Source organism: Eriocheir sinensis, chromosome 68, assembly GCF_024679095.1.
Source record: "Eriocheir sinensis breed Jianghai 21 chromosome 68, ASM2467909v1, whole genome shotgun sequence".
Taxonomy (NCBI): Eukaryota; Metazoa; Arthropoda; class Malacostraca; order Decapoda; family Varunidae; genus Eriocheir; species Eriocheir sinensis.
In genome coordinates this window covers 5,641,265-5,668,346 of record NC_066576.1, presented here as the reverse complement: position 1 = coordinate 5,668,346, position 27,082 = coordinate 5,641,265, and the positions used below count along the sequence as shown (strand labels likewise).

The following is a 27,082-nucleotide window of genomic DNA, read 5'->3' as shown; positions in this document are numbered from 1 at the left end:
GAGGGGGCGGCATTTAGTGGCCAGACACACGCAGGATGGGGTGACTTCCTTGATGGGTAATTATCAGACAATAACTGCTTCACTCCTTACACTAACAGAGGAACGACAGTTCAGCAGGGCTGGAGATGGAAACACGTGCCGTAGTGCGGTGACCTGAAGCTCCAGATGAAAATGTACGACAAAAGGCTATATACACACTACGTTGGATACTTGATTAATACACAGTGAAATTAATTTAAATACTTTATTATAAACAATTAGGAAAATATAAAATTGTATTACATTTTCAACAAATAACGACTTCCGTATCGTTTACGTAACTCATATTAGGAAATGACTAGTAGACGCCTGCAGCCAGACGGCCCTTCCTCCCGCCGCCAGGCAGCCACGGCCTCAGCAGCTGGGCTTGCCGGCGGCCGGCCTGCCCTTGGGCGCCCTGATGGTGAGGACGCCGTCGGAGGACAGGGCGGAGGTGACGGCGGCCACGTCCAGCACGCCGGGGAGGTGGAAGCGTCGCCGGAAGCTGCGGGTGGACGAGCGGCCGCCCTCCTCCTTCTCCAGCCGCCCCTCCACCTGCACCTGGCTGCTGCCCACCACCTTCACGCGCACGTCGCCGCCCTGGAAGTCGCGCACGTCGAGCACCACCTGCGGGAGGAACGGCGAGGGGTGAGTCAGGGGGGCTGTGCTGGGTGAATCATTAACGGGGATACAGACATCTAGGAACATGTGTGGCAAAGCTAGTAGAACAGAGGGGACGAGCATCATCACAGGAACAAGACCGCGGCCATTGCCGGCACACCTCCCTCCGTGTCACCCAGACATCGGCTCACCTGGTGACCGTGCTCGTCCTCGGTGACCTTGACCGCCTGGCTCGCGTCCGTCATGTCCTTGGCTCGCAGACTCCTGTACAGCGAGAAGTCGTCAGCCGCAGCCTCCTCCTCCTGGCCCAGCCTGCCCAGGGCCTCCTTCACGGCTGTCTCGAAGTGCTGGCGAGACTCCTCGAAGAAGGAGTCGTGGAAGAAGGGCCCCTTAGGGAACACGGGGAGGAGGGAGTCCAGCACCCAAGACGACTTTCCGGCGGCGTCGCGGCGGCCGTGGCTGGTCGTAGCCGACTCCTGCGACGCGGCGCGTACCTGCTGCTGCTGGTGCCTGTCTCCTGCTGCTGCTGTCCTGCTGGACATGTTGTTTAGGGCGTGGAGTGACGACCCTTCATCGCGGACTGATGTCCTGGAGCTGCTTTCCTTCACCGTCGTCGAGCTGCTGCTGACGGAGGATGAGGATTGTTTCTCCGCGGTGGCCACAGCGTCCCTCACCGTGGAACTGTTCCCGATGACGCGAACGTCGCAGGACGATTGCTGATGAATAAAGGAGATTGTGTTTAGTCTGTGATTTATTACGTTAAGTTTTGTCATTTCTTGAACTCTCCATCGGAACAATAACTTGTAATAGTGGCCGCGTCGCTCCCGTCACTGTACTCACCTTCTTGGGCACCGTGACGGTGAGGACGCCGTCGGAGGACATGGTGGAGGTGATGTCCGCGGCCTTCACCAGCCCCGGGAAGGTGAAGCTGCGACGGAAGCTCTTTTTGGACACTGAGCCGCCGCTCCTCTGCTCCACACTGCCCTCCACCACCACCTCGTCCTCGTCCACCACCTTCACCTTCACGTCTCCCGCCATGAAGTCCCGCACGTCCATCACAACCTGCAGGTACAAAGGTGTAGAGTGAGCACCTCCAGGTAGACAGTACACTTGTAACATGTAACTTGTAACATGACAAATAACTATCTGACAACAACTTTAGCAAAGTGTGTGTGTTGGTTAACTGTGGAATCATAGAGTATGACATGAGGTGAATCAAAGGACGGCCTTATCTTTGCGTTGCAGTGGCCGGATGCTCAAAGGTGGTGGTAACCAGGACAACTGACTACAAGTAAACTAGATTGGCTGAACCAACAGTAAAGTCTTTGTGCTGAGCTATTTTGCCGGTAAGGCAGTAAGGAAGGCCAACGGACGGGTCCTCACCTTGTGCTGCTGGCTGTCCTCGCTGCGGGACATCGCCTGGTTCTCGTCCGTCAAGTGTCGTTCCCGCAGATTCCTGTAGGAGGTCATGACGTCAGCCTTGGGAAACTCGCCCGCTGACTGAAGCACCTTCTTCATGGCCTCCTCGAACTCCTGGTGAGCCTGGGCGAAGAACGAGTCTTGGAAGAAGAGTCCGCCGTGCGAGATGGGCAGCAGCAGGTCTGAGGGCTGGGCGGGGAAGCCGTTCTCGGACGCAGGCTTCGTGCAGGCTGCGTCCGTGGCGGTGGTGGTGTTGGTGGTGTCACTCGCTTGCTGGAACTCCCTCGACGCGCTCCTGACGGAGCTGTCGACGGTTGTGGCGCTCGAGGCCATTGACGACGATGACTGTGAGTGTGTTGTGGCGGAGGTCTGGCGGGCGGCCTGTGCCAGGGTCGTGGCGGTGTCTGCTGACGTGGTTGTCTGTGTGTTTCCGGCTACTGTGTTTGTCTTGTTGCTGTTCGTCTTGGTGTTTTGTGCTGATGTGTTTGTCCTGGCAGAGTCTGCCGATGTGTTAGTCTTGGTGTTAGATTCCTGAACGGTGATGTTGGTGATCTGGCCCACGTGCTCCTGGATGAAGAAAAGCTCTTGTTGATATTTTGCAAGATGATATATTATTTGTTCAGAGTAGGCTACACACTAACAATAATTTTATTGCAAAAACAATACTCCCCTAAACACTCAAGAAGTTAAGTATGTAGCCACCATTGACAATATCCGTTTAGCTGTCTTTTCTATCTATCGAACATCGATATAACTTCTTGTGTGTCATGAAGAGTTAAAGCAAACCTCTCCCTCCACTCACCTTCTTGGGCACCGTGACGGTGAGGACGCCATCGGAGGACATGGTGGAGGTGATGTCCGCGGCCTTCACCAGCCCCGGGAAGGTGAAGCTGCGACGGAAGCTCTTTTTGGACACTGAGCCGCCGCTCCTCTGCTCCACGCTGCCCTCCACCACCACCTCGTCCTCGTCCACCACCTTCACCTTCACGTCTCCCGCCGTGAAGTCCCGCACGTCCATTACAACCTGTAGGTTTAGTAAATGTGGAGTGAGCGCCTTCTCCAGGTAGACAGTACACTCGTAATGCTTGACAAATAGGCAACATATCAGAGAGCAGCTCCAGCAAGCAAGATGAATCAAATGACGGTCTCAACTTTGTGTTGCAAAGCAAATGACCAAAAGTAAACCATAGTGGCTGAACCAACAGTAAAGTCTTTGTGTTGAGCTATTTTGCCGCCACCAAGGCGGTAAGGAAGGTCAACGGACGGGTCCTCACCTTGTGCTGCTGGCTGTCCTCGCTGCGGGACACCGCCTGGTTCTCGTCCGTCAGGTGTCGCTCCCGCAGACTCCTGTAGGAGGTCATGACGTCAGCCTTGGGAGACTCGCCCGCTGACTGCAGCACCTTCTTCATGGCCTCCTCGAACTCCTGGTGAGCCTGGGCGAAGAACGAGTCTTGGAAGAAGAGTCCGCCGTGTGTGATGGGCAGCAGCAGGTCTGAGGGCTGGGCGGGGAAGCCGTTCTCGGACGCAGGCTTCGTAAAGGTAGCGTCCTTGGCAGTGGCGGTGGTGGTGGTGTCACTCGCCTGCTGGGACTCCCTCGACGCGCTCCTGACGGAGCTGTCGACGGTTGTGGCGCTCGAGGCCACTGACGACGACGACTGTGAGTGTGTTGTGGCGGAGGTCTGGCGGGCGGCCTGTGCCAGGGTCTTGGCGGTGTCTGCTGAGGAGGTTGTCTGTGTGTTTGTCTTGTTTATGTTCGTCTTGGCGTTTTGTGCTGATGTGTTTGTCCTGGCAGAGTCTGCCGATGTGTTAGTCTTGGTGTTTGACTCCTGAACGGTGATGTTGGTGATCTGGGCCACGTGCTCCTGAGGGAGGAGAAGAAGGAGTTATTGGGGATGTCATACAAGAAATCGATAACTTATTGATTGCATAAAGTTCACTAAAACTTATTCCTAAAATCAACATTCCAAGGAAATTCCTTATGAAGTTGTTCCTGCACACGTCACCAGCCTATCAGTGCTCGTCTGTCCCATCATCTGCCTGCCGATCAGCCGGTAGTGGGGCTGCCTTACAAGTAGTTTGCACTGTTCCTCACCTTCTTGGGCACCGTGACGGTGAGGACGCCGTCGGAGGACATGGTGGAGGTGATGTCCGCGGCCTTCACCAGCCCCGGGAAGGTGAAGCTGCGACGGAAGCTCTTTTTGGACACTGAGCCGCCGCTCCTCTGCTCCACGCTGCCCTCCACCACCACCTCGTCCTCGTCCACCACCTTCACCTTCACGTCTCCCGCCGTGAAGTCCCGCACGTCCATCACAACCTGCGAGCACGAGTGGTTATATAAGTCGTGGGAGGGGCTGCCTCAGCAGTGCACCACACAATACGTATACATGATAGTATTTGCGGCCTCATGTTCAGTCCTTACGGTTCACGAGCAACAAACAAGGCGTTCCTAACGTGCAGCCGGTACTCACCTGGTGGCAGGTGGCGTTCTCCGTGACGGTGGCGGCCTGCGTGCTCTCGCTGAGGTCAGCCTGCCGCAGCATCCTGTAGCTGGTCAGGTCGTCGTGCACGCTGGACCTGCTGTGGCCGCGCCGCTCCAGCACTTTCCTCACGGCCGACTCGAAGTGCTGGCGGGCGTCCTCGAAGAAGCCGTCGCTGAAGAAGTGTCCTCTGGAGGAGATGGGCAGCAGCGTCTCCTGCTGTGTCGCGTCGCCGAGTCTGCTGCCGTTGATGCTGCTGTGTGCTGCGTCGCTGTGGCTGGAGGAGGAGATGCTGCTGCTGTTGCTGCTGTAGCTCTCCTTCACCTTGTGGACACTGTTGGCAAAGTCACGCGTGCTGCCGGTGGTCAGGTCACTGGTGCTCCTGCTGTTGGAGGCTGCGGTGGAGACAGACTGCTGGATGGGCGCCATGGCTCTCGTGGCTGTTGACTGTGTGTGTGTGGAAGGTGAACTCTGCGGTGCTCGCTGTGGCTGTGCTAAAGCTGTAGCTCGGTGAGGATTGCTGTTGGTCACTGCTGTGGCTGGGGTTCGAGGGCTTGCTGTGCGTCGCTGCTATGGCTGTGATGAAGTTATAGCTCGTTGAGGATTGCTGCGGGTCACTGTTGTGGCTGTGCCGAAGTTGTAGCTCGGTAAATATTGCTGTGTGTCGCTGCTGTTTCTTTGCCGAAGCTGTGGCTGGGGTGAGAAGGCTTGCTGTGCGTCGCTGCTGTGGCGAGGACTCGAGAGGTTTGTGTGGTGAGGCGGCGGCCGCAGCTTATATGTGGCAGCCGCCTGGCTCGGTGCCCATGCCCGCCCACGGCCCGCCTGACGTCACTATGATGTCACCCGAGTGAGTAAGTGTGTGTGTGTGTGTGTGTGTGTGTGTGTGTGTGTGTGTGTGTGTGTGCTTCATATGGTAACAAACTTCAACATGTCCGTATACAGTAGGTTTCCGTGTTTACATTCAAATGGGCAAAATACCTGATGCGTCCTTCCAGTCCTGGATATTCTTTATTATTAAGTGCTTGTCGTTTTTGTCTTCAGGATGAACGAGTTATATATTTTTCAATTTGTACAATAAGTAATTTGAGTTTATGATTTTATTTATTTTAATTTATCCACTGACAATCAAGGTCTCAATATATATCAATCACCAAGTCATTCAATCTATCTATTTATAACTGTCTATATCTATCAATATCTATCCCTCTGTATCTATATCTGCCAATCCATCTATCTAAGTTTGTTTAAGCGTTTATCTGTCTGTAAGTAAATGTGTCCCTTAATATATATGTTTGATTATAGTAACACAACACCTTCATGTACCCATACCTTCATATACAGCATCCTTATATATCTACCTGTGTGTGTGTGTGTGTGTGTGTGTGTGTGTGTGTGTGTGTGTGTATCCTTCTGGAGAGGTCTAGGAATGCGCGCACGTGTTTCAGCAGTGGCGTCACCCGGGGAAGGGGGGGCCTTGGGGGGCCATACGTCCCCGGGCGCAATACTCAGGGGGCGCCAAAGTGTGATACTCGGAATGTCGGAACTGACAGACGACTTAGAGTAAAGAAAAAAATGTTATGTAAAACTAGTGAAGATGTGGGTTTGTGAGCAGAAAATGAGATGGAACGATTGCTGAAGGGTACTGTTGACAACATGCATACTGAAATGGGCGAGCGGTTCACCAAATTACGTAGCTTGGATTCCAAGTTTGGCTTTCTGTTGGATACTAAAGGACTACTGTTTGCAAGCGGTGAAACAAACAACAAAGAAAGGTGCATTGCCATAGGAAGTTTCTATGATACGGACTTGGATGGCTTAGAACTTTTCAACGAAATTGCAGCTTGCAAAAAGTTGCTCAAGAAACGAGATGACGTCACGATCACAACGCCACAAGAATTGCTTCACTTTATAGTGCAGCATGGAGATGAAAGTGTTTTTCCAAACCTTCGAGTTTGTCTTCAGATATTGCTAACCATCGCAGTATCGATTGCTAGTTGAGAGCGATCCTTCAGTAAGCTAAAACTTATATTGTCTTACCTTCGTGCAGCGATGGGGCAGGAAAGGTTGTCGGCTTTGACTCTGCTAAGCGTGGAGCAGGAGGTAAACCCTGAAATTTTTAAGAGTATGGACAAGAGACACAAAACCACATTATATCTTTCCCTTGTAAGGTTTAAGGTATAAAGTCCACTGCCTCGCCCCAGCCCCACAACACCCTGACCTGCGTGTGCTTGGCCATCATCACCGCCTGGCTCAGCGTGAACAGCATCTCCAGCTTGTCCACTGTCTTGTCGCGTCGCCGCAGCCTTGTAATGCCGACTAGGGCCTGTGGGGAGAAGGGGAAAGCTGGACTCAGGATAAGGTGAGAACATATGAACAGAAATCCCAGACACACTGAGAGGAGAGATATGAAGCCTTAACTAAGATTGAGGTAAAAACAGTAGGAAAAGGATAATGACTAGGAATAAGGAGAGACAAATGAACAGAAATCCCAAACACAGGGGAAAGAAATGAAGGCTTAACTAAGATTGAGGTAAAAGCATTAAAAAAGTGATGGCTTAACTTAGAATGAGACAAAACTATACAAGAGAAAGGAAAGAAATAACTGTCAGATATATGTATTTAATCAATGTAAATTCGTATCACAGTCTGTAAGGGAAAAAAATTGAGGCTTAAATAAAAGTAATGTTGAACTGAATAAGCAAAAAAATCAACCTCCAGATAGCTTCATAAATTTCTCAACTAGGCTAAAGGCAAAGAGGTGAAAGCTTGACTAAGAATGACAAAAACATATAAGGAATGCAGGTTTGGCTGAAAATGAGGGTAAACTGTTAACCCGGTAGCAGCGGGGATCATGTTTCTTAATGGTCCCCCCAAGTGAGAAAAAATGAGAAAAAATCACCCCTCACACAAACCATTTCATAATATATATCCAAGCATTTGTGATCAGATTATGTATCATCTATTTTTGGGGATTTAAATCATGGCACAAATTTGGCCCGTCGCTGCTACACGGTAAAGCCACAAATCTGGCCCATCGCTGCTACACGGTAAAGCCACAAATCTGGCCCATCGCTGCTACATGGTAAAGCCACAAATTTGTCCCGTCGCTGCTACACGGTAAAGCCATAAATTTGTCCCATCGCTGCTACATGGTAAAGCCACAAATTTGGCCCGTCGCTGCTACACAGTAAAGCCACAAATTTGGCCCATCGCTGCTACACGGTAAAGCCACAAATTTGTCCCGTCATTGCTACACGGTAAAGCCACAAATTTGGCCCGTCGCTGCTACCGGGTTAAGGAAAGTCAAACTGCTAAAAAAAATACTTCCCAAGCATGGACTGTGGGGTGAAGGAGTAAAGGCTTCACCAGGTATTAGACAAAAAAAACATGAAGAAAAAAAAAAGACATGAAAAAATCTCTTGTTTGTTGAGAAGAAAATTTAATGTAACTTGCTACAAACTGTATCATTACCAATTACATTAGAATTACCATTACTACCATTACCTTTCTTTATTACCATTTACAAAGCTAAGGTCTGTAAGGCAGCTTATCTATCAACTATACGCAGAAGCAGTGTCAGCGAGGTTTTTGTTCTGATCTTTATCGTACCCTTGAGCTGCCTCCTTCACCATTCTTACCATACTTACTACCATATTTTATCATCATTATTGTCATTCACATCTATACAAAGCTAAGGTCTGTAAGGAAGCTAATCTGCCAACCATTTTCAGGAGCAGCACCAGAAAGACATTTATGTTTAATCTGTTTTGCCCTTGAGCTGCCTCCTTCACCATTCTTACCATACTTACTACCATATTTTATCATCATTATTGTCATTCACATCTATACAAAGCTAAGGTCTGTAAGGAAGCTAATCTGCCAACCATTTTCAGGAGCAGCACCAGAAAGACATTTATGTTTAATCTATTTTGCCCTTGAGCTGCTTCCTTTACTGTAAAAATAGACAGAATAAAAAACAGATAGAAGAGAAGATGGCGCCACTATAAACACTTGCCTGCGCCATGCCGGGCTGGGGACAACCCGGACGACTACCATCCAGGCCCCTCAAGCAAGCCTACTGGCACAATAGGCGTTGACGTAAAAAAAAAAAAGGTCCCCCACCCAGCTGTCCCTCCACCTGCCGCCACACCCACCTGGTAGAGCTCCTCCAGCTGCGCCTCCTCCCAGTCCCCCGCCCCCTCCGCCACCCCCCGCAGGTACTCCCAGTCCACATGCATCCTCCTCCACGGCTCTGTCACCAGGAAGAGAAGGATGGAATAGCTAGGCTGGCAAGTCATGTTACTGGCTAATAAACAGACGGGGTAAGTGTTTGTTTACTTTTACTGAATGTTTTTACTTGAAACCTAAGCTTATGGCACAGTGAAAAAGATCACTCTTAATGGATAGGAACTTGAGATATTGTAATGTAAACAGCTTGTGCACTGCCTTCTGTAGGATAAAATTGGGCGTGCACACACACACACACACACACACACACACACACACACACACACACACACACACACTGTCCTAACTTACACAGAGATAAGTAAAAAAAATTCAGCTTACAAGATTAATCAGATAAAACAGGCGAATTATTGAAAAGTGCCAATGGAGTCAGGGAGCAAAGGGAACACAAGATAAAACTAGGTAAGCACAACGGGGTAAATACAACAAGGTAAATACAAGGTAAGCACAACAAGGTAAACACAGCAAGGTAAATACAAGGTAAGCACAACAAGGTAAACACAGCAAGGTAAATACAGCCCCCGCCCACCTGCGCCTTCCTCGAGCCAGCAGGTGTGTGTGTGCTTCCCTCCCTCCTGTGCTGTGTCGTGGGCGTGTCTGGCTGCCGGGGCTACAGTGGGGGCGCCCGCGGCATGCTGTGGTGACCCTGCAGGCGGCGGCACCAGCACAGCGAAGGGCCAGCTCTCTAAATGCCTGGATCACACCTGCCGCCCCGTGTTGACAGGTAGCGCGCGTTGCCATGGTGACGAGTGTTGTCAACTCCACAGGTGCGCCGATCCACTTTTCGTGTACTTTACAATTACTATGTGGTTTTCTTTCGTCATTTCTATCCGAAGTTAAGAGTGGTTTCATTAACTACTCTTCTGTTGTTTACCCTGGCAGCATAATGTGAGGGGGCGGCATTTAGTGGCCAGACACACGCAGGATGGGGTGACTTCCTTGATGGGTAATTATCAGACAATAACTGCTTCACTCCTTACACTAACAGAGGAGCGACAGTTCAGCAGGGCTGGAGATGGAAACACGTACCGTAGTGCGGTGACCTGAGGCTCCAGATGAAAATGTACGACAAAAGGCTATATACACACTACGTTGGATACTTGATTAATACACAGTGAAATTAATTTAAATACTTTATTATAAACAATTAGGAAAATATAAAATTGTATTACATTTTCAACAAATAACGACTTCCGTATCGTTTACGTAACTCATATTAGGAAATGACTAGTAGACGCCTGCAGCCAGACGGCCCTTCCTCCCGCCGCCAGGCAGCCACGGCCTCAGCAGCTGGGCTTGCCGGCGGCCGGCCTGCCCTTGGGCGCCCTGATGGTGAGGACGCCGTCGGAGGACAGGGCGGAGGTGACGGCGGCCACGTCCAGCACGCCGGGGAGGTGGAAGCGTCGCCGGAAGCTGCGGGTGGACGAGCGGCCGCCCTCCTCCTTCTCCAGCCGCCCCTCCACCTGCACCTGGCTGCTGCCCACCACCTTCACGCGCACGTCGCCGCCCTGGAAGTCGCGCACGTCGAGCACCACCTGCGGGAGGAACAGCGAGGGGTGAGTCAGGGGGGCTGTGCTGGGTGAATCATTAACGGGGATACAGACATCTAGGAACATGTGTGGCAAAGCTAGTAGAACAGAGGGGACGAGCATCATCACAGGAACAAGACCGCGGCCATTGCCGGCACACCTCCCTCCGTGTCACCCAGACATCGGCTCACCTGGTGACCGTGCTCGTCCTCGGTGACCTTGACCGCCTGGCTCGCGTCCGTCATGTCCTTGGCTCGCAGACTCCTGTACAGCGAGAAGTCGTCAGCCGCAGCCTCCTCCTCCTGGCCCAGCCTGTCCAGGGCCTCCTTCACGGCTGCCTCGAAGTGCTGGCGAGACTCCTCGAAGAAGGAGTCGTGGAAGAAGGGCCCCTTAGGGAACACGGGGAGGAGGGAGTCCAGCACCCAAGACGACTTTCCGGCGGCGTCGCGGCGGCCGTGGCTGGTCGTAGCCGACTCCTGCGACGCGGCGCGTACCTGCTGCTGCTGGTGCCTGTCTCCTGCTGCTGCTGTCCTGCTGGACATGTTGTTTAGGGCGTGGAGTGACGACCCTTCATCGCGGACTGATGTCCTGGAGCTGCTTTCCTTCACCGTCGTCGAGCTGCTGCTGACGGAGGATGAGGATTGTTTCTCCGCGGTGGCCACAGCGTCCCTCACCGTGGAACTGTTCCCGATGACGCGAACGTCGCAGGACGATTGCTGATGAATAAAGGAGATTGTGTTTAGTCTGTGATATATTACGTTAAGTTTTGTCATTTCACGAACTCTCCATCGGAACAATAACTTGTAATAGTGGCCGCGTCGCTCCCGTCACTGTACTCACCTTCTTGGGCACCGTGACGGTGAGGACGCCGTCGGAGGACATGGTGGAGGTGATGTCCGCGGCCTTCACCAGCCCCGGGAAGGTGAAGCTGCGACGGAAGCTCTTTTTGGACACTGAGCCGCCGCTCCTCTGCTCCACACTGCCCTCCACCACCACCTCGTCCTCGTCCACCACCTTCACCTTCACGTCTCCCGCCATGAAGTCCCGCACGTCCATCACAACCTGCAGGTACAAAGGTGTAGAGTGAGCACCTCCAGGTAGACAGTACACTTGTAACATGTAACTTGTAACATGACAAATAACTATCTGACAACAACTTTAGCAAAGTGTGTGTGTTGGTTAACTGTGGAATCATAGAGTATGACATGAGGTGAATCAAAGGGCGGCCTTATCTTTGCGTTGCAGTGGCCGGATGCTCAAAGGTGGTGGTAACCAGGACAACTGACTACAAGTAAACCATAGTGGCTGAACCAAGAGTAAAGTCTTTGTGTTGAGCTATTTTGCCGCCACCGAGTAAGGCGGTCATACGGGTCCAACATACGGGTCCTCACCTTGTGCTGCTGGCTGTCCTCGCTGCGGGACACCGCCTGGTTCTCGTCCGTCAGGTGTCGTTCCCGCAGATTCCTGTAGGAGGTCATGACGTCAGCCTTGGGAAACTCGCCCGCTGACTGAAGCACCTTCTTCATGGCCTCCTCGAACTCCTGGTGAGCCTGGGCGAAGAACGAGTCTTGGAAGAAGAGTCCGCCGTGCGAGATGGGCAGCAGCAGGTCTGAGGGCTGGGCGGGGAAGCCGTTCTCGGACGCAGGCTTCGTGCAGGCTGCGTCCGTGGCGGTGGTGGTGTTGGTGGTGTCACTCGCTTGCTGGAACTCCCTCGACTTGGTGTTTTGTGCTGATGTTTTTGTCCTGGCAGAGTCTGCCGATGTGTTAGTCTTGGTGTTAGATTCCTGAACGGTGATGTTGGTGATCTGGCCCACGTGCTCCTGGATGAAGAAAAGCTCTTGTTGATATTTTGCAAGATGATATATTATTTGTTCAGAGTAGGCTACACACTAACAATAATTTTATTGCAAAAACAATACTCCCCTAAACACTCAAGAAGTTAAGTATGTAGCCACTATTGACAATATCCGCTTAGCTGTCTTTTCTATCTATCGAACATCGATATAACTTCTTGTGTGTCATGAAGAGTTAAAGCAAACCTCTCCCTCCACTCACCTTCTTGGGCACCGTGACGGTGAGGACGCCGTCGGAGGACATGGTGGAGGTGATGTCCGCGGCCTTCACCAGCCCCGGGAAGGTGAAGCTGCGACGGAAGCTCTTTTTGGACACTGAGCCGCCGCTCCTCTGCTCCACGCTGCCCTCCACCACCACCTCGTCTTCGTCCACCACCTTCACCTTCACGTCTCCCGCCGTGAAGTCCCGCACGTCCATCACAACCTGCAGGTACAAAGTGTGGGAGTGAGCGCCTTCTCCAGGTAGACACTACACTCGTTATACTAGACAAATAGGTTACCTATCAGAGAGCAGCTCCAGCAAGCAAGATGAATCAAATGACGGTACTAACTTTGCGTTGCAGAACTGACCAAAAGTAAACCATAGTGGCTGAACCAACAGTAAAGTCTTTGTGTTGAGCTATTTTGCCGCCACCGAGGAAGGCGGTAAGGAAGGCCAACGGACGGGTCCTCACCTTGTGCTGCTGGCTGTCCTCGCTGCGGGACACCGCCTGGTTCTCGTCCGTCAGGTGTCGCTCCCGCAGACTCCTGTAGGAGGTCATGACGTCAGCCTTGGGAGACTCGCCCGCTGACTGCAGCACCTTCTTCATGGCCTCCTCAAACTCCTGGTGAGCCTGGGCGAAGAACGAGTCTTGGAAGAAGAGTCCGCCGTGCGAGATGGGCAGCAGCAGGTCTGAGGGCTGGACGGGGAAGTCGTTCTCGGACGCAGGCTTCGTAAAGGTAGCGTCCTTGGCAGTGGCGGTGGTGGTGGTGTCACTCGCCTGCTGGGACTCCCTCGACGCGCTCCTGACGGAGCTGTCGACGGTTGTGGCGCTCGAGGCCACTGACGACGACGACTGTGAGTGTGTTGTGGCGGAGGTCTGGCGGGCGGCCTGTGCCAGGGTCTTGGCGGTGTCTGCTGAGGAGGTTGTCTGTGTGTTTGTCTTGTTTATGTTCGTCTTGGCGTTTTGTGCTGATGTGTTTGTCCTGGCAGAGTCTGCTGATGTGTTTGACTCCTGAACGGTGATGTTGGTGATCTGGGCCACGTGCTCCTGAGGGAGGAGAAGAAGGAGTTATTGGGGATGTCATACAAGAAATCGATAACTTATTGATTGCATAAAGTTCACTAAAACTTATTCCTAAAATCAACATTCCAAGGAAATTCCTTATGAAGTTGTTCCTGCACACGTCACCAGCCTATCAGTGCTCGTCTGTCCCATCATCTGCCTGCCGATCAGCCAGTAGTGGGGCTGCCTTACAAGTAGTTTGCACTGTACTCACCTTCTTGGGCACCGTGACGGTGAGGACGCCGTCGGAGGACATGGTGGAGGTGATGTCCGCGGCCTTCACCAGCCCCGGGAAGGTGAAGCTGCGACGGAAGCTCTTTTTGGACACTGAGCCGCCGCTCCTCTGCTCCACGCTGCCCTCCACCACCACCTCGTCCTCGTCCACCACCTTCACCTTCACGTCTCCCGCCGTGAAGTCCCGCACGTCCATCACAACCTGCGAGCACGAGTGGTTATATAAGTCGTGGGAGGGGCTGCCTCAGCAGTGCACCACACAATACGTATACATGATAGTATTTGCGGCCTCATGTTCAGTCCTTACGGTTCACGAGCAACAAACAAGGCGTTCCTAACGTGCAGCCGGTACTCACCTGGTGGCAGGTGGCGTTCTCCGTGACGGTGGCGGCCTGCGTGCTCTCGCTGAGGTCAGCCTGCCGCAGCATCCTGTAGCTGGTCAGGTCGTCGTGCACGCTGGACCTGCTGTGGCCGCGCCGCTCCAGCACTTTCCTCACGGCCGACTCGAAGTGCTGGCGGGCGTCCTCGAAGAAGGCGTCGCTGAAGAAGTGTCCTCTGGAGGAGATGGGCAGCAGCGTCTCCTGCTGTGTCGCGTCGCCGGGTCTGCTGCCGGTCATGCTGCTGTGTGCTGCGTCGCTGTGGCTGGAGGAGGAGATGCTGCTGCTGTTGCTGCTGTAGCTCTCCTTCACCTTGTGGACACTGTTGGCAAAGTCACGCGTGCTGCCGGTGGTCAGGTCACTGGTGCTCCTGCTGTTGGAGGCTGCGGTGGAGACAGACTGCTGGATGGGCGCCATGGCTCTGGTGGCTGTTGACTGTGTGTGTGTGGAAGGTGAACTCTGCGGTGCTCGCTGTGGCTGTGCTAAAGCTGTAGCTCGGTGAGGATTGCTGTTGGTCACTGCTGTGGCTGGGGTGAGAGGGCTTGCTGTGCGTCGCTGCTATGGCTGTGATGAAGTTATAGCTCGTTGAGGATTGCTGCGGGTCACTGCTGTGGCTGTGCCGAAGTTGTAGCTCGGTAAATATTGCTGTGTGTCGCTGCTGTTTCTTTGCCGAAGGTGTGGCTGGGGTGAGAAGGCTTGCTGGGCGTCGCTGCTGTGGCGAGGACTCGAGAGGTTTGTGTGGTGAGGCGGCGGCCGCAGCTTATATGTGGCAGCCGCCTGGCTCGGTGCCCATGCCCGCCCACGGCCCGCCTGACGTCACTATGATGTCACCCGAGTGAGTAAGTGTGTGTGTGTGTGTGTGTGTGTGTGTGTGTGTGTGTGTGTGCTTCATATGGTAACAAACTTCAACATGTCCGTATACAGTAGGTTTCCGTGTTTACATTCAAATGGGCAAAATACCTGATGCGTACTTCCAGTCCTGGATATTCTTTATTATTAAGTGCTTGTCGTTTTTGTCTTCAGGATGAACGAGTTATATATTTTTCAATTTGTACAATAAGTAATTTGAGTTTATGATTTTATTTATTTTAATTTATCCACTGACAATCAAGGTCTCAATATATATCAATCACCAAGTCATTCAATCTATCTATTTATAACTGTCTATATCTATCAATATCTATCCCTCTGTATCTATATCTGCCAATCCATCTAAGTTTGTTAAAGCGTTTATCTGTCTGTAAGTAAATGTGTCCCTAAATATATATGTTTGATTATAGTAACACAACACCTTCATGTACCCATACCTTCATATACAGCATCATTATATATCTACCTGTGTGTGTGTGTGTGTGTGTGTGTGTGTGTGTGTGTGTGTGTGTGTGTGTATCCTTCTGGAGAGGTCTAGGAATGCGCACGTGTTTCAGCAGTGGCGTCACCCGGGGGAGGGGGGGCCTTGGGGGGCCATACGTCCCCGGGCGCAATACTCAGGGGGCGCCAAAGTGTGATACTCGGAATGTCGGAACTGACAGACGACTTAGAGTAAAGAAAAAAATGTTATGTAAAACTAGTGAAGATGTGGGTTTGTGAGCAGAAAATGAGATGGAACGATTGCTGAAAGGTACTGTTGACAACATGCATACTGAAACGGGCGAGCGGTTCACCAAATTACGTAGCTTGGATTCCAAGTTTGGCTTTCTGTTGGATACTAAAGGACTACTGTTTGCAAGCGGTGAAACAAACAACAAAGAAAGGTGCATTGCCATAGGAAGTTTCTATGATACGGACTTGGATGGGTTAGAACTTTTCAACGAAATTGCAGCTTGCAAAAAGTTGCTCAAGAAACGAGATGACGTCACGATCACAACGCCACAAGAATTGCCTCACTTTATAGTGCAGCATGAAGATGAAAGTGTTTTTCCAAACCTTCGAGTTTGTCTTCAGATATTGCTAACCATCGCAGTATCGATTGCTAGTTGAGAGCGATCCTTCAGTAAGCTAAAACTTATATTGTCTTACCTTCGTGCAGCGATGGGGCAGGAAAGGTTGTCGGCTTTGACTCTGCTAAGCGTGGAGCAGGAGGCCACAAAGAAAACCAACTTTGATGAAATAATAGACCAATCTAGGGCAACAGAGGCAAGAAGAACACAAACATAACGATGACGCAGGATGCACTGTGACAGTTATCGTGTCAAGCAGACAGGCTGTATATAATTTTCTCAGTTTAAGTTTAAACTATAATCATCTCTAAAATGTTGTCCATGCAACCCTCTTAATCTCGCACCCTTCCAGGCCCCGTGTTGTGCACTACTGATCCTATCTTGAAGTAATACATAATTAGTTTTTGTTAGCTGATACACGTTTACTATTTTTTCTAGTCCAATATTTAAAACCATGCGAGTGAACCTCTGAACAAAAGGTTTTACAAACAATTTACTTACTGAATGTGTTAGTATGGATCTAATTATTTTCATCATCATCATCATCATTAGCTGTTTTGATACACACACAACAGTCCTGCTGAAACACAGAATTATAATATAAAAATGAGTTACATGTATCTCTTGATTTCATATTAAACTCTGTAACCCACACAACTGTCAGGTAACAACCCTCGCTCCACTTATATCTTTATTGGCCAGGGGGTGAGGGTGGGGGCGCCATTACTGACACTGTCCTTGGGCGCCTGCAACCCTCGCGACGCCACTGCGTGTGTGTATTCCTAATGAGCAAAGTGACAAGGAAAAAATGTGTGTGTGTGTGTGTGTGTGTGTGTGTGTGTGTGTGTGTGTTCCCTACCATTGTATCTTTTTAGTTTCCTGGTTCTGCTTACACATGTATCCTTATAGTTGTATAATCACACTCTGTACTGCCTGGGGGTTGGGATGGCATGCTCCTCCCTTCGCCTTTGTGGCTTACTTACAGCAATAAACAATCAATCAATCAATCTCTACGTCTACGGTGACATCGAACAACAAACTCTCTCTCTCTCTCTCTCTCTCTCTCTCTCTCTCTCTCTCTCTCTCTCTCTCTCTCTCTCTCTCTCTCTCTCTCTCTCTCTCTCTCTCTCTCTCTTTCCAGCTCCAGCCAGTAGTGTCGTGAAAGGCTAACATGTGCAGGCTCTTGCAGCACATCGCAGCTACGCCTCGCTCCCACACACTCGCCTAATACGGTCATCCCCTCCCACATTACCTCCTTCACCTCCTTCGCTCGCTCGCCGCTTATTTGTCCTACTCTGCTTCTTCTTGTGGCCTGTCCCTCATACGTGTTAGTCTCGTTATGGCCCTGCGTGCGTTGTTTGTTGATCGTGTTTCGGCTTTGTGTGGGGTTGAGGTTTAATAACAGAATAGGTAATCGTATGCCTAATATGACTTAACTCTTCCATTTCTTCCTCTTTTTCTTCCTCCTTTTTCATTTTTTTTTTTCTATCTTCTTCCTCCTTCTTTCGTCCCTTTTTTCCCTCTTAAGAAGTTTGCATTTCTTACTATACTACTACTACTACTACTACTACTACTACTACTACTCAGAGGTGGGCACCCGCTAATTTTTTGTTAGTCCGCAATTCGTAATTCCGCTAACTTTGTTGGGCATTTCGCTAATCGCTAATCCGCAAATTTTCCGTCTTCTCCGGTCCGCTATCGCAAATCCGCTAATGCTAACGCTGATATTTTATTAGTCCACTAATGAAGTTCGCAACAGTCCGCTAGCCCTTTATTGGTAGTTAAATACATAATGTCCAATAAAATTACCTTACAATTTATATATTTATTTCATTGTGAAAATATCAAAATAAATCAAATACAATTGCTGCAAGGAATTCGTCTTTAAGACTCGGCGAGTTTTTGTAAAGTGCCTCCCACGCAGACGCTTCTAGAATATTCCCGCCCATGCAGCCTGGGCATTGTTCTCAGTCCTTTGTTTTTGTTTTTTCTCAGCCCCTTGTTTTTGTTTTTTCTCAGCCCCTTGTTTTTGTTTTTTCTCAGTCCCTTGTTTTTGTTTTTTCTCAGCCCCTTGTTTTTGTTTTTTCTCAGACACTTGTTATTGTTTTTTCCTCAGTCCCTTGTTATTGTTTTTTCTCAGACACTTGTTATTGTTTTTTCCTCAGCCCCTTGTTTTTGTTTTTTCTCAGCCCCTTGTTTTTGTTTTTTCTCAGCCCCTTGTTTTTGTTTTTTCTCAGACACTTGTTATTGTTTTTTCCTCAGCCCCTTGTTTTTGTTTTTTCTCAGACACTTGTTATTGTTTTTTCTCAGCCCCTTGTTTTTGTTTTTTCTCAGCCCCTTGTTTTTGTTTTTTCTCAGCCCCTTGTTATTGTTTTTTTCTCAGCCCCTTGTTTTTGTTTTTTCTCAGCCCCTTGTTTTTGTTTTTTCTCAGCCCCTTGTTTTTGTTTTTTCTCAGTCCCTTGTTTTTGTTTTTTCTCAGCCCCTTGTTTTTGTTTTTTCTCAGCCCCTTGTTTTTGTTTTTTCTCAGTCCCTTGTTTTTGTTTTTTCTCAGTCCCTTGTTTTTGTTTTTTTCTCAGTCCCTTGTTTTTTTTTTCTCAGTCCCTTGTTGTTGTTTTTTCTCAGTCCCTTGTTTTTGTTTTTTTCTCAGTCCCTTGTTTTTGCTTTTTCTCAGTCCCTTGTTTTTGTTTTTTCTCAGTCCCTTGTTTTTGCTTTTTCTCAGTCCCTTGTTTTTGTTTTTTCTCAGTCCTTTGTTTTTGTTTTTTCTCAGCCCCTTGTTTTTGTTTTTTCTCAGCCCCTTGTTTTTGTTTTTTCTCAGCCCCTTGTTTTTGTTTTTTCTCAGCCCCTTGTTTTTGTTTTTTCTCAGCCCCTTGTTTTTGTTTTTTCTCAGCCCCTTGTTTTTGTTTTTTCTCAGCCACTTGTTATTGTTTTTTCTCAGCCCCTTGTTTTTGTTTTTTCTCAGTCCCTTGTTGTTGTTTTTTCTCAGCCCCTTGTTTTTGCTTTTTCTCAGCCCCTTGTTTTTGTTTTTTTTCTCAGCCACTTGTTATTGTTTTTTCTCAGCCCCTTGTTTTTGTTTTTTCAGCCACCCGTTTTTCTTTTTTCAGCACTTTTTCATTTTTTTCTTTCAGCACCTTATTTTCTTTCTCAGCGGGAGTAGAGCAAAGGGTCTAACACCGCCTCAGTGCACATCAGTATACCAGTTTCATTAAGTGGCAGCAGAAAACCCTTCACTCCCTTCAGCGTCGCTCCCCAGCAGGGTAACAGCTTCCTCGAGTCTGCCACCGCGGCACTTACTGAAAGCTATCACGGAATGCTGTCCAGGCAACAGAAGGAGAGTTTGACACCAATTGAATTACTTTTATCTGAAAAAAATAAAAACAGAGAATTGATACTGTTCTTCACTATATATTCTTCTTCTATCATGGAAAAGAACTTTATTTCCGCACAGTCTCCTAAAAGGTAAAGAACAGCAGCCTTCCTCCGTGTAAGGAGCAGTGACTTCATCAGACGACACGCGACGGTTCTCGATCTCCCCTACGTAACAGGTTTTCTCTGTGTCACCCATCTCCGCAAAAAAACAAACAAAACATTGCCTCTTTCTAAAACCTTCTCGTGCATTCTTATCGCCTACACTCAGTTAAAGGGAGTAGGTGCGTGTTGGAGGCCGTGGGCAGGCGTGGGCACCGAGCCAGGCGGCGGCCATATATAAGCCGCGCCCGCCGCCTCACCTCACAAACCTCTTGAGTCCTCACCAAAGCAGCGACGCACAGCAAGCCTCCTCATCCCAGCCACACCAGTGACCCGCAGCAATCCTCACCGAGCTACAGCTTTAGCACAGCCACAGCGACCACCGCACACACACACAGTCAACAGCCACCAGAGCCATGGCGCCCATCCAGCAGTTTGTCTCCACCGCAGCCTCCAACAGCAGGAGCACCAGTGACCTGACCACCGGCAGCACGCGTGACTTTGTCAACAGTGTCCACAAGGTGAAGGAGAACTACAGCAGCAACAGCAGCAGCATCTCCTCCTCTAGCCACAGCGACGCAGCACACAGCAGCATGACCGGCAGCAGACCCGGCGACGCGACACAGCAGGAGACGCTGCTGCCCATCTCCTCCAGAGGACACTTCTTCAGCGACGCCTTCTTCGAGGACGCCCGCCAGCACTTCGAGTCGGCCGTGAGGAAAGTGCTGGAGCGGCGCGGCCACAGCAGGTCCAGCGTACACGACGACCTGACCAGCTACAGGATGCTGCGGCAGGCTGACCTCAGCGAGAGCACGCAGGCCGCCACCGTCACGGAGAACGCCACCTGCCACCAGGTGAGTACCGGCTGCACGTTAGGAACGCCTTGTTTGTTGCTCGTGACGGCAGCAGACAAGGACATAAAAACTGAACGCAGCGCTGCAAACCCTGTTGTATATTGTTTGTGTGGAGTACTCCTGAGGCAGCCCCTCCTACGGCTTACCTAACCACTCGTGCTCGCAGGTTGTGATGGACGTGCGGGACTTCATGGCGGGAGACGTGAAGGTGAAGGTGGTGGACGAGGACGAGGTGGTGGTGGAGGGCAGCGTGGGGCACAGAAGCGGCGGCTCGGTGTCCCAAAAAAGTTTCCGTCGCAGCTTCACCTTCCCGGGGCTGGTGAAGGCCGCGGACATCACCTCCACCATGTCCTCCGACGGCGTCCTCACCGTCACGGTGCCCAAGAAGGTGAGTGGAGGGAGAGGTTTGCTTTAATTCTTCCTGACAGACAAGTAATTATATCGATGCTCGATAGATAGACAAGACAGCTAAGCGGATATAGTTAATGGTGGCTATATACTTAACTTTGGGGATGTATTGTATTTGCAATAAAATAAATGTTAGTGTGAACTCTGAACAAATTTAATAATACATTGTCATCGTGAATATCAACAGTAGCTATTCATGTTTCAGGAGCACGTGGGAAAGATCACCAACATCACCGTTCAGGAATATAACACCCCCAGCAGGCCGGCCGCCGGCTTGCCGACCGCCAGCAGGCAGGACGCCGACTTTCCGACCGCCAGCAGGCCGTCCGTCTGCAGGCCGACCCCCAGCAGGCCTGCTGCCTGCTGGCGGCCTGCCGCCGGCTTGCCGACCGCCAGCAGGGAGGTCGCCGACTTTCCGACCGCCAGCAGGCCAGTCGTCAGCAGGCCGACCCCCAGCAGGCCTGCTGCCTGCTGGCGGCCTGCCGCCGGCTTGCCGACCGCCAGCAGGGAGGTCGCCGACTTTCCGACCGCCAGCAGGCCAGTCATCAGCAGGCCGACCCCCAGCAAGCAGGCCGCCTGCTGGCGGCCGGCCGCCGGCAAGCCCAGCTGCTGAGGCCGCTGCAGGGAATCTAGCGTAGAGTCTCCTTCAGACCCCCGCCCCGGGTGACGGCTGCCCGCAGTGCCCGGGGACGTGAGGGAGGAGAGTTCACACTGTCATAGTGACTTCCTCTACCTACATGTTACACGATTTTTTTTTTTCAGAGAAAAGCAATTAGTTATATTTTTTTATTTATATTTTTCCTTAATAAAGACGAAATTCAACTTTCTACTTTCCTTACTCCAGTCATGATGCAGCGAATATATAATAATAGTTGTATCTATCCATCTGTATCCCCGTCGCCTGCACGAGGACTTTCCCCAGGGGGTGGCCGGGGCGAGGGCGTCTTCCCTGCTCTGGCACGCAGTTCGGCACGCTCCTCCTTTCTCCTTTGTTGTTTTACTTGCAACAATAAACTATCAATCAATCAATCACTTGGCCCCTCGTGCCTGGCCAGGCAAGCACCGCGGGGCGAGGCTTGCCTTGCTTACAACTGCTGGGGACGGCCGTCGCGGCGGGGGCGGGCACTGTGCAGGATGGCCCTCACACCCGTGCCAGGCGTCCTGAGATATAGGGCGCCTGGGAGCAGAGATGAGGAGAAATTTCTCGTATATTCTGTCGTAATTCTTAGTTTGAAGCGAGCAAGACACTTCTCCAGCAGCAGCAGCAGCAGCAGGCGGTTTAGTGTCCCGTTGTGGCGGCGCGGCACCACCTGCAGCAGCCGACCCCAGCCCGTGTGTTATTATTATTACCTCCGCGGCGCGTTACCACCGGTGAGCCGCGCCCTGCGTCACTGTTTGTCAGGCACGTGACGGGCCTGTGCTGCTAGTAGTGTGTGTGTGTGTGTGTGTGTGTGTTGTGCTGTGCTGTGCTGTGTCCAGCAAGCACGGGCGGCTGTCCGGGGCAGTGAGTGACCCCCGCCCGCTGCCCTGCCCCGGGGCTGCCGGGTGCACAGTTCCCTGGGGCAGCAGGGTTACCCGGGCCCAGAATGGCTGTTGGAGTATATCTGTATATCACAACAGAGGCTCTGCTCAGCACTGATACATGAGCATAATTTAGCAGCACCCTTGAAGCATTAGTCACCACTTTGATGAGCTGCAGCATCACTCGCACACCAGCAGCACTGCTGAGCAGGAGCGTCGTGGGTGTTGGCGTCCGGGTGGACGGACATTGATTGTTAGTGGTCAGATTCTTGAATAAACATCTCCTGCCCTCCCTCAGGGTGAGGCACCAGTCGTGGCTGATGAGTGGGACACTTCTCCAAGGTCTCCTGGCTGCTTTAGTTGAAAATTACCGTGTTTTGAGTTCTGTTGCGCTGCTCCCCTGGTGACCCACACTTTGCAAACCTGACTGCTTAGTGCAACTAAAGGGTTACCTATTGCCACCAAATTATTACCCTATCGCCACCAAATTTGTAACCTCTTGCCACCAAAGCGTTGAACACAAGTACACTGCCTGCAGCACATCCTTCTGGCCCGTATAGCCACACATAACTTTCCCATTATGCTTTATCAACTTATGGGCTGGCGGGCTGGCGCCCCAGCAGTTTTTTGCCCACCCAACTTTCTCTACTATATTGTCGTGCAATAGGGAATGGATGGGCCAACCAGGTGAGTAAACCAGATGAGACCTAACTGCACTGAGCCACTAACTCAGTGCCGCTGGTTATGCTGCGTGGTTGGTCTCGGCGCTGCTTGCTTGGAGAGAGTGGACACACTCCCATGGTGGTTGCCCAGCCATAAACAATAAGTGGTTTGCGCAAAGGTTGATTTCCAGTCATCGGTCATTAATGGCACAATGAAATTGTTAGAAAATGATGTCAATTTTTTTTTCATTTCTGCCTACGGCACCTGTCAGCTTTCTTGGTGGGGCCTGATGATCGGCCCCAGCCCGTTATGATGCAGGCAAGTGTTTATAGTGGTGTCATCTTGTGGCTCATGCTGCCCCCTGGAGCTCATCTTTGATCCTCTCTTTAGAGAGAAAATCTAGAGTCTGGGTTGATAGGTGGTCTTCAGGACAGCATGTGGGTGGTTTTAGACCACTTGGCGGTGACTGAAAAACCCAGGTGTGGCGGTGGGCAGGGCTCAAACCTGCATCCCCAGGACACGGCGCCAGCATCCCAACCACTCAGCCACTGCCTCCCTGTAAATGGTGTGAGATAGCAGCTTGTCTGAAATATTACCAGAGTTCTTTGGTTGGGTTGTTTTACTGCATTTGGTGGAGTCAGGTTACTGTGTGTGGTGGACCCAGTAATTGGCCTTACATACCAATGAGGTCATCTTTGAGGGGCAAAAATATACAAAAGTTTTGGTCAGACTCATGTTGCAGAGATGAGATAGAACTGAAGCTTACAGAAACCACAATGACCTAAGTCTCAATGCATCCCTCATCTTATATAATCTATCAATTTTTGTCGAGTGTTTTGAAATGTTTTTAGTGCATTGCCACAGTGAGCAGGGAGGCCAAAGGAACAGTCTGTGGAAAGACACATCACTGAGTACCGTAGCATAGACAGGGTGAGGAACAGAGGTGCGAGATAGATGTGAAGTGCAGAAGCTGTTTCCGGTAAATAGCAACCTGTTTACTGAGGCAATCTGACCATACCGAGAGAACAGAGGATGACAGGTGTATGAAAAAAATATCTAATTCAGTTGTCCTAGAAAGCAGATTTTTATAACCCCGAGAAGATTGCTAGTTACAGCGCTGCACATAAATAAGTGTGTGGTGCAAGGGGACTTTATATTACCCTTTGTTAACCCTATCCGATCCAAGGGGGTACATATCTGGCCTCCCCTCAGGCACTTCGATCAAAACGATACAATTTTTTTTTTTTTTTTTTTTTTTTTTTTTTTTTTTTTTTACTTTCCACTAGCTTCTTTTCACTCATTATTCATTATTGCTTTACACTATTGATTCGGTACCAGTACTTAGTGTTCATGAGCATTATCGTAGTTCAGATAAATGAGTACAATGCTCGGTGTTATGAGCGCGAAAATTTGAAAACGTCGGAGCTTATAGGGTTAAGTTAAGGATGGAATTTAGTATTTACATGGATTGCAAGTAAGAGTTGTTATAGGTGTATATTCTGTCCTTAACATACAGGGATTATATAGGCCCTTGCACTACATATGGAAAAAGAAATTTAAAGTAGGTGATGAATGATAGGAGAGAACAGGGAAAGTAATATGAAAATGCTTAAACTAAATTCAGCAGTGTGTAGTTTGGAAGACCAGATTAAGGTGGTTTGGACATGTGAGGAGAAGAGAAGACATCCTGAGACGAACACTGAGCTTTGAGGTAGAGGGCATCAGACCACCAGGAAGACGTGGAGAAAGGTGGTGGAGGAAGATATGAGGAGGCTGAACATCGCAGAAGAAATGGCTATGGACCGGCAACAGTGGAGGAGGCTCATATCCCGTCCAACCCCACCATAGGGAATAAGTGGACATTAAACGATGATGATGATGTAGTTTGGAAGTCACTGCCTGCCCTGGACTTTAAGGAGCTGTGTTAGTGATGGTGGTGTGGTCCTGGCTGCTGGGAGGGTCGGGGCAGCAGGCCTGTACCTGTGTTGGGACCTGTTGTGCTGAGGGGTCAGTCTTTGTAAATTGCCTTATGCTATCTTGTGCTTCTGCTGGGAACAAGGTCTATAATTTTTAGCTTTGGAGTATTATCATTATTATTGTTATTATTATTATTATTATTACTATCACATATTATTACTACTACTACTACTACTACTACTACTACTACTACCTATTATTTTTATTACTTCTACTTCCAATATTTCATTATTTTTAATTTTTTAAGTCATAGATATTATTAGGAGACCATATATCTTAGTAGTAGTAGTAGTAGTAGTAGTAGCAGCAGAATTAGTTGCTGTGTGTGTTCAAGTAAGTTTCCTTGTGACGTGGTGGTGGTGACTGTTTCAGGGGTACTGAGAGATGTTGCGTCTCATAACTCTTGACATGACCAACACCCTCCTCAAGTGAGTAGACCCAGGCAGGCTGATGTGCACTCACCTCTCTCCCTGTCTAGCCAGCCTGTTATTTGCACTCTTGTATATACTTTCATCCTGTCAAAGAAATAACCCGGTAGCAGCGGGGATCATGATTCTTAATGGTCCCTCTAAGCAAGAAAAATGAGAAAATATCACCCCTCACACAAACCATTTCATATTATATATCAAAGCATTTGTGATCAGTTTATGTATCATCTGTTTTTTGGGGTTAAAATCATGGCACAAATTTGGCCCGTCACTGCTACTGGGTTAAAGTGTTTTGGGGATGACATAAAGTGAGGGCATCAGTGAAATGGTATGGACATGATTTGAAGTGTTGAGTTATCATTGGGCACAACATTTGGTGCTGCTGGGTACTGTCAGACATGTGTTGGTGTGTGTTAGGTGAAGGTGTTGGTTTTGCATACTTTTTACTTTGTATATAGCACTATAGTCTGTTCAGTTAAGTCCGAGCCAAGCTGACAACATAAACCTAAGCGTGTTTGCAAGCTGAGTGCTGATTGGCTACTGCTTTGGCTTTTAAGTTTTCTTTAACCTCTGTTTGTGTTTATCTCACGCAGCACTTTCTGCTAATCTGCACTGTGCTTACGAACACGCTTAGGTTTATGTTGTCAGCTTGGGGCAGACTTAGGTGAACAGACTATAGTCATGTTGTTTTCTCAAATAGTGGTGTCTGGAACAAGTATGTATTTTTACAGGACAACTTATAGATTTACTGTTATGGCAACTTTGAAGTTCTTATCATCTCAATAATTTTTTTATTTACTGAGCTTGATTACAAAGTGGATAAATTCTAATCATACATCAGATCTCCATTTGTGTGACTGAAGTGTTGAATTTACTCTCACCTCAAGGTTCCGGCAGCCTCCAGCGGACCAGTATGCTGCTGTAGCAAGACTCTACAGGGTGGACTTTGACCCTCATAAGCTCAGCCAGGCCTTCAGGTGTGCTGTGTGTAGGGAAGGGAGCCATGTAGAGGCTAGGGATTGTGTAGCCTACTGAACCAAAGTAAAATGAGTATTTAATGTTGTGCAAAAGTCTGTATTATGACAGAATTATTGACTTATAAGACTTTTACCATCATTGTGCTGCTTTTCCTCCTCAGGGTGAGCTTCAAGCAGCTTGAGCAAGAGGCTCCCAACTTTGGTGCCGGGAGCATCGGGTGGCAGCAGTGGTGGCTGAGCCTGGTGAGCCGCACCTTCACAGCCGCCGACTGCCAGGCCAACACTGACACACTCAACATCCTTGGCCACCATCTCATCAAGCACTTCTCGAGCGGCCAGGCCTATGAGCTCTCCGATGGCAGCACTGCCCTCCTAGAGGACATCAAGGGCCGGGGTTTGCTGCTGGGCGCCCTCTCCAACTCCGATGAGCGGCTGGACGGCATCCTGGTGCGCCTGGGAGTGAGGCATTACTTTGACTTTGTCCTCACCTCCTATGCTGCCAGAGTAGCCAAGCCGGACCCAAGGATCTTCCAGCAAGCTCTGGCCCTTGCTGGCGGCAACATCGGCTCCCATGAGGCCCTGCATATAGGTGATGACCTGCAGCGAGACTACCTTGCAGCGCGACGGTGTGGGTGGCACGGCGTGCTGGTGTCCGGCCAGCTGCAGCAGCTGTGTCAGGAGGCAGGAGTGCCTCTGGATGCTGCCTCCATGGTCACCGGGCTCAGGGACCTCCACACACTCCTAGACACCTTCAAACAGGCATAAGAGATAACGACGAAGCATCAAAACCTTTTTACTTAACTTTGTA

General features: G+C 50.0%; 4 protein-coding genes across 24 annotated transcripts in view; 2 read left to right on the top strand and 2 right to left on the bottom strand.

Moving 5' to 3' along the window:
• The window catches only part of LOC126988216 (centrosomal protein of 290 kDa-like), a 31,429-nt gene extending 21,365 nt beyond the window's left edge, over window positions 1–10,064 (bottom strand). Inside the window, exons 1-3 of one of the 3 annotated variants that reach the window (XM_050846211.1) lie at window positions 9,313–10,064; window positions 8,690–8,787; window positions 6,754–6,858 (exon numbers count right to left, since the gene is read on the bottom strand). In XM_050846211.1, coding sequence (XP_050702168.1) covers window positions 6,754–6,858; window positions 8,690–8,773 — 189 coding nt within the window. In that variant the 5' untranslated portion in view covers window positions 8,774–8,787; window positions 9,313–10,064. The remainder of the gene's footprint in view (window positions 1–6,753; window positions 6,859–8,689; window positions 8,788–9,312) is intronic. The other 2 variants (XM_050846210.1, XM_050846212.1) reach the window with 2 other exon arrangements.
• Window positions 231–14,494, bottom strand: LOC126988217 (serine-rich adhesin for platelets-like). 18 transcript variants are annotated; one of them, XM_050846215.1, is made up of 13 exons: window positions 14,021–14,494; window positions 13,645–13,866; window positions 12,840–13,415; window positions 12,368–12,589; window positions 11,704–12,132; window positions 11,333–11,374; window positions 4,151–4,330; window positions 3,333–3,920; window positions 2,861–3,082; window positions 2,023–2,625; window positions 1,480–1,701; window positions 831–1,355; window positions 231–645 (listed from the first exon to the last, which is right to left on the bottom strand). In XM_050846215.1, the coding sequence occupies exons 1-13, from the start codon at window positions 14,456–14,458 to the stop codon at window positions 394–396; spliced, it is 4,521 nt and encodes a 1,506-aa protein (XP_050702172.1). In that variant the 5' UTR covers window positions 14,459–14,494; the 3' UTR covers window positions 231–393. The 18 variants fall into 18 exon arrangements, with proteins under 18 accessions (XP_050702172.1, XP_050702170.1, XP_050702171.1 ...); XM_050846213.1 differs by lacking the exon at window positions 4,151–4,330 and having other exon boundaries at window positions 11,153–11,374; XM_050846214.1 differs by lacking the exon at window positions 11,333–11,374 and having other exon boundaries at window positions 4,151–4,372.
• Window positions 14,495–19,716: 5,222 nt separating this feature from the next.
• LOC126988214 (microtubule-actin cross-linking factor 1, isoforms 6/7-like) lies at window positions 19,717–21,530 on the top strand. The gene is made up of 3 exons (XM_050846206.1): window positions 19,717–20,300; window positions 20,467–20,688; window positions 20,914–21,530. Exons 1-3 carry the CDS (start codon window positions 19,863–19,865, stop codon window positions 21,319–21,321), a joined length of 1,068 nt encoding a protein of 355 aa, XP_050702163.1. The 5' UTR covers window positions 19,717–19,862; the 3' UTR covers window positions 21,322–21,530.
• Window positions 21,531–21,829: 299 nt separating this feature from the next.
• LOC126988215 (haloacid dehalogenase-like hydrolase domain-containing protein 3) lies at window positions 21,830–27,039 on the top strand. 2 transcript variants are annotated; one of them, XM_050846208.1, is made up of 4 exons: window positions 21,830–22,110; window positions 25,242–25,297; window positions 26,185–26,274; window positions 26,436–27,039. In XM_050846208.1, the coding sequence occupies exons 2-4, from the start codon at window positions 25,254–25,256 to the stop codon at window positions 27,037–27,039; spliced, it is 738 nt and encodes a 245-aa protein (XP_050702165.1). In that variant the 5' UTR covers window positions 21,830–22,110; window positions 25,242–25,253. The 2 variants fall into 2 exon arrangements, with proteins under 2 accessions (XP_050702165.1, XP_050702164.1); XM_050846207.1 differs by having other exon boundaries at window positions 21,831–22,079.
• Window positions 27,040–27,082: the final 43 nt, after the last annotated feature.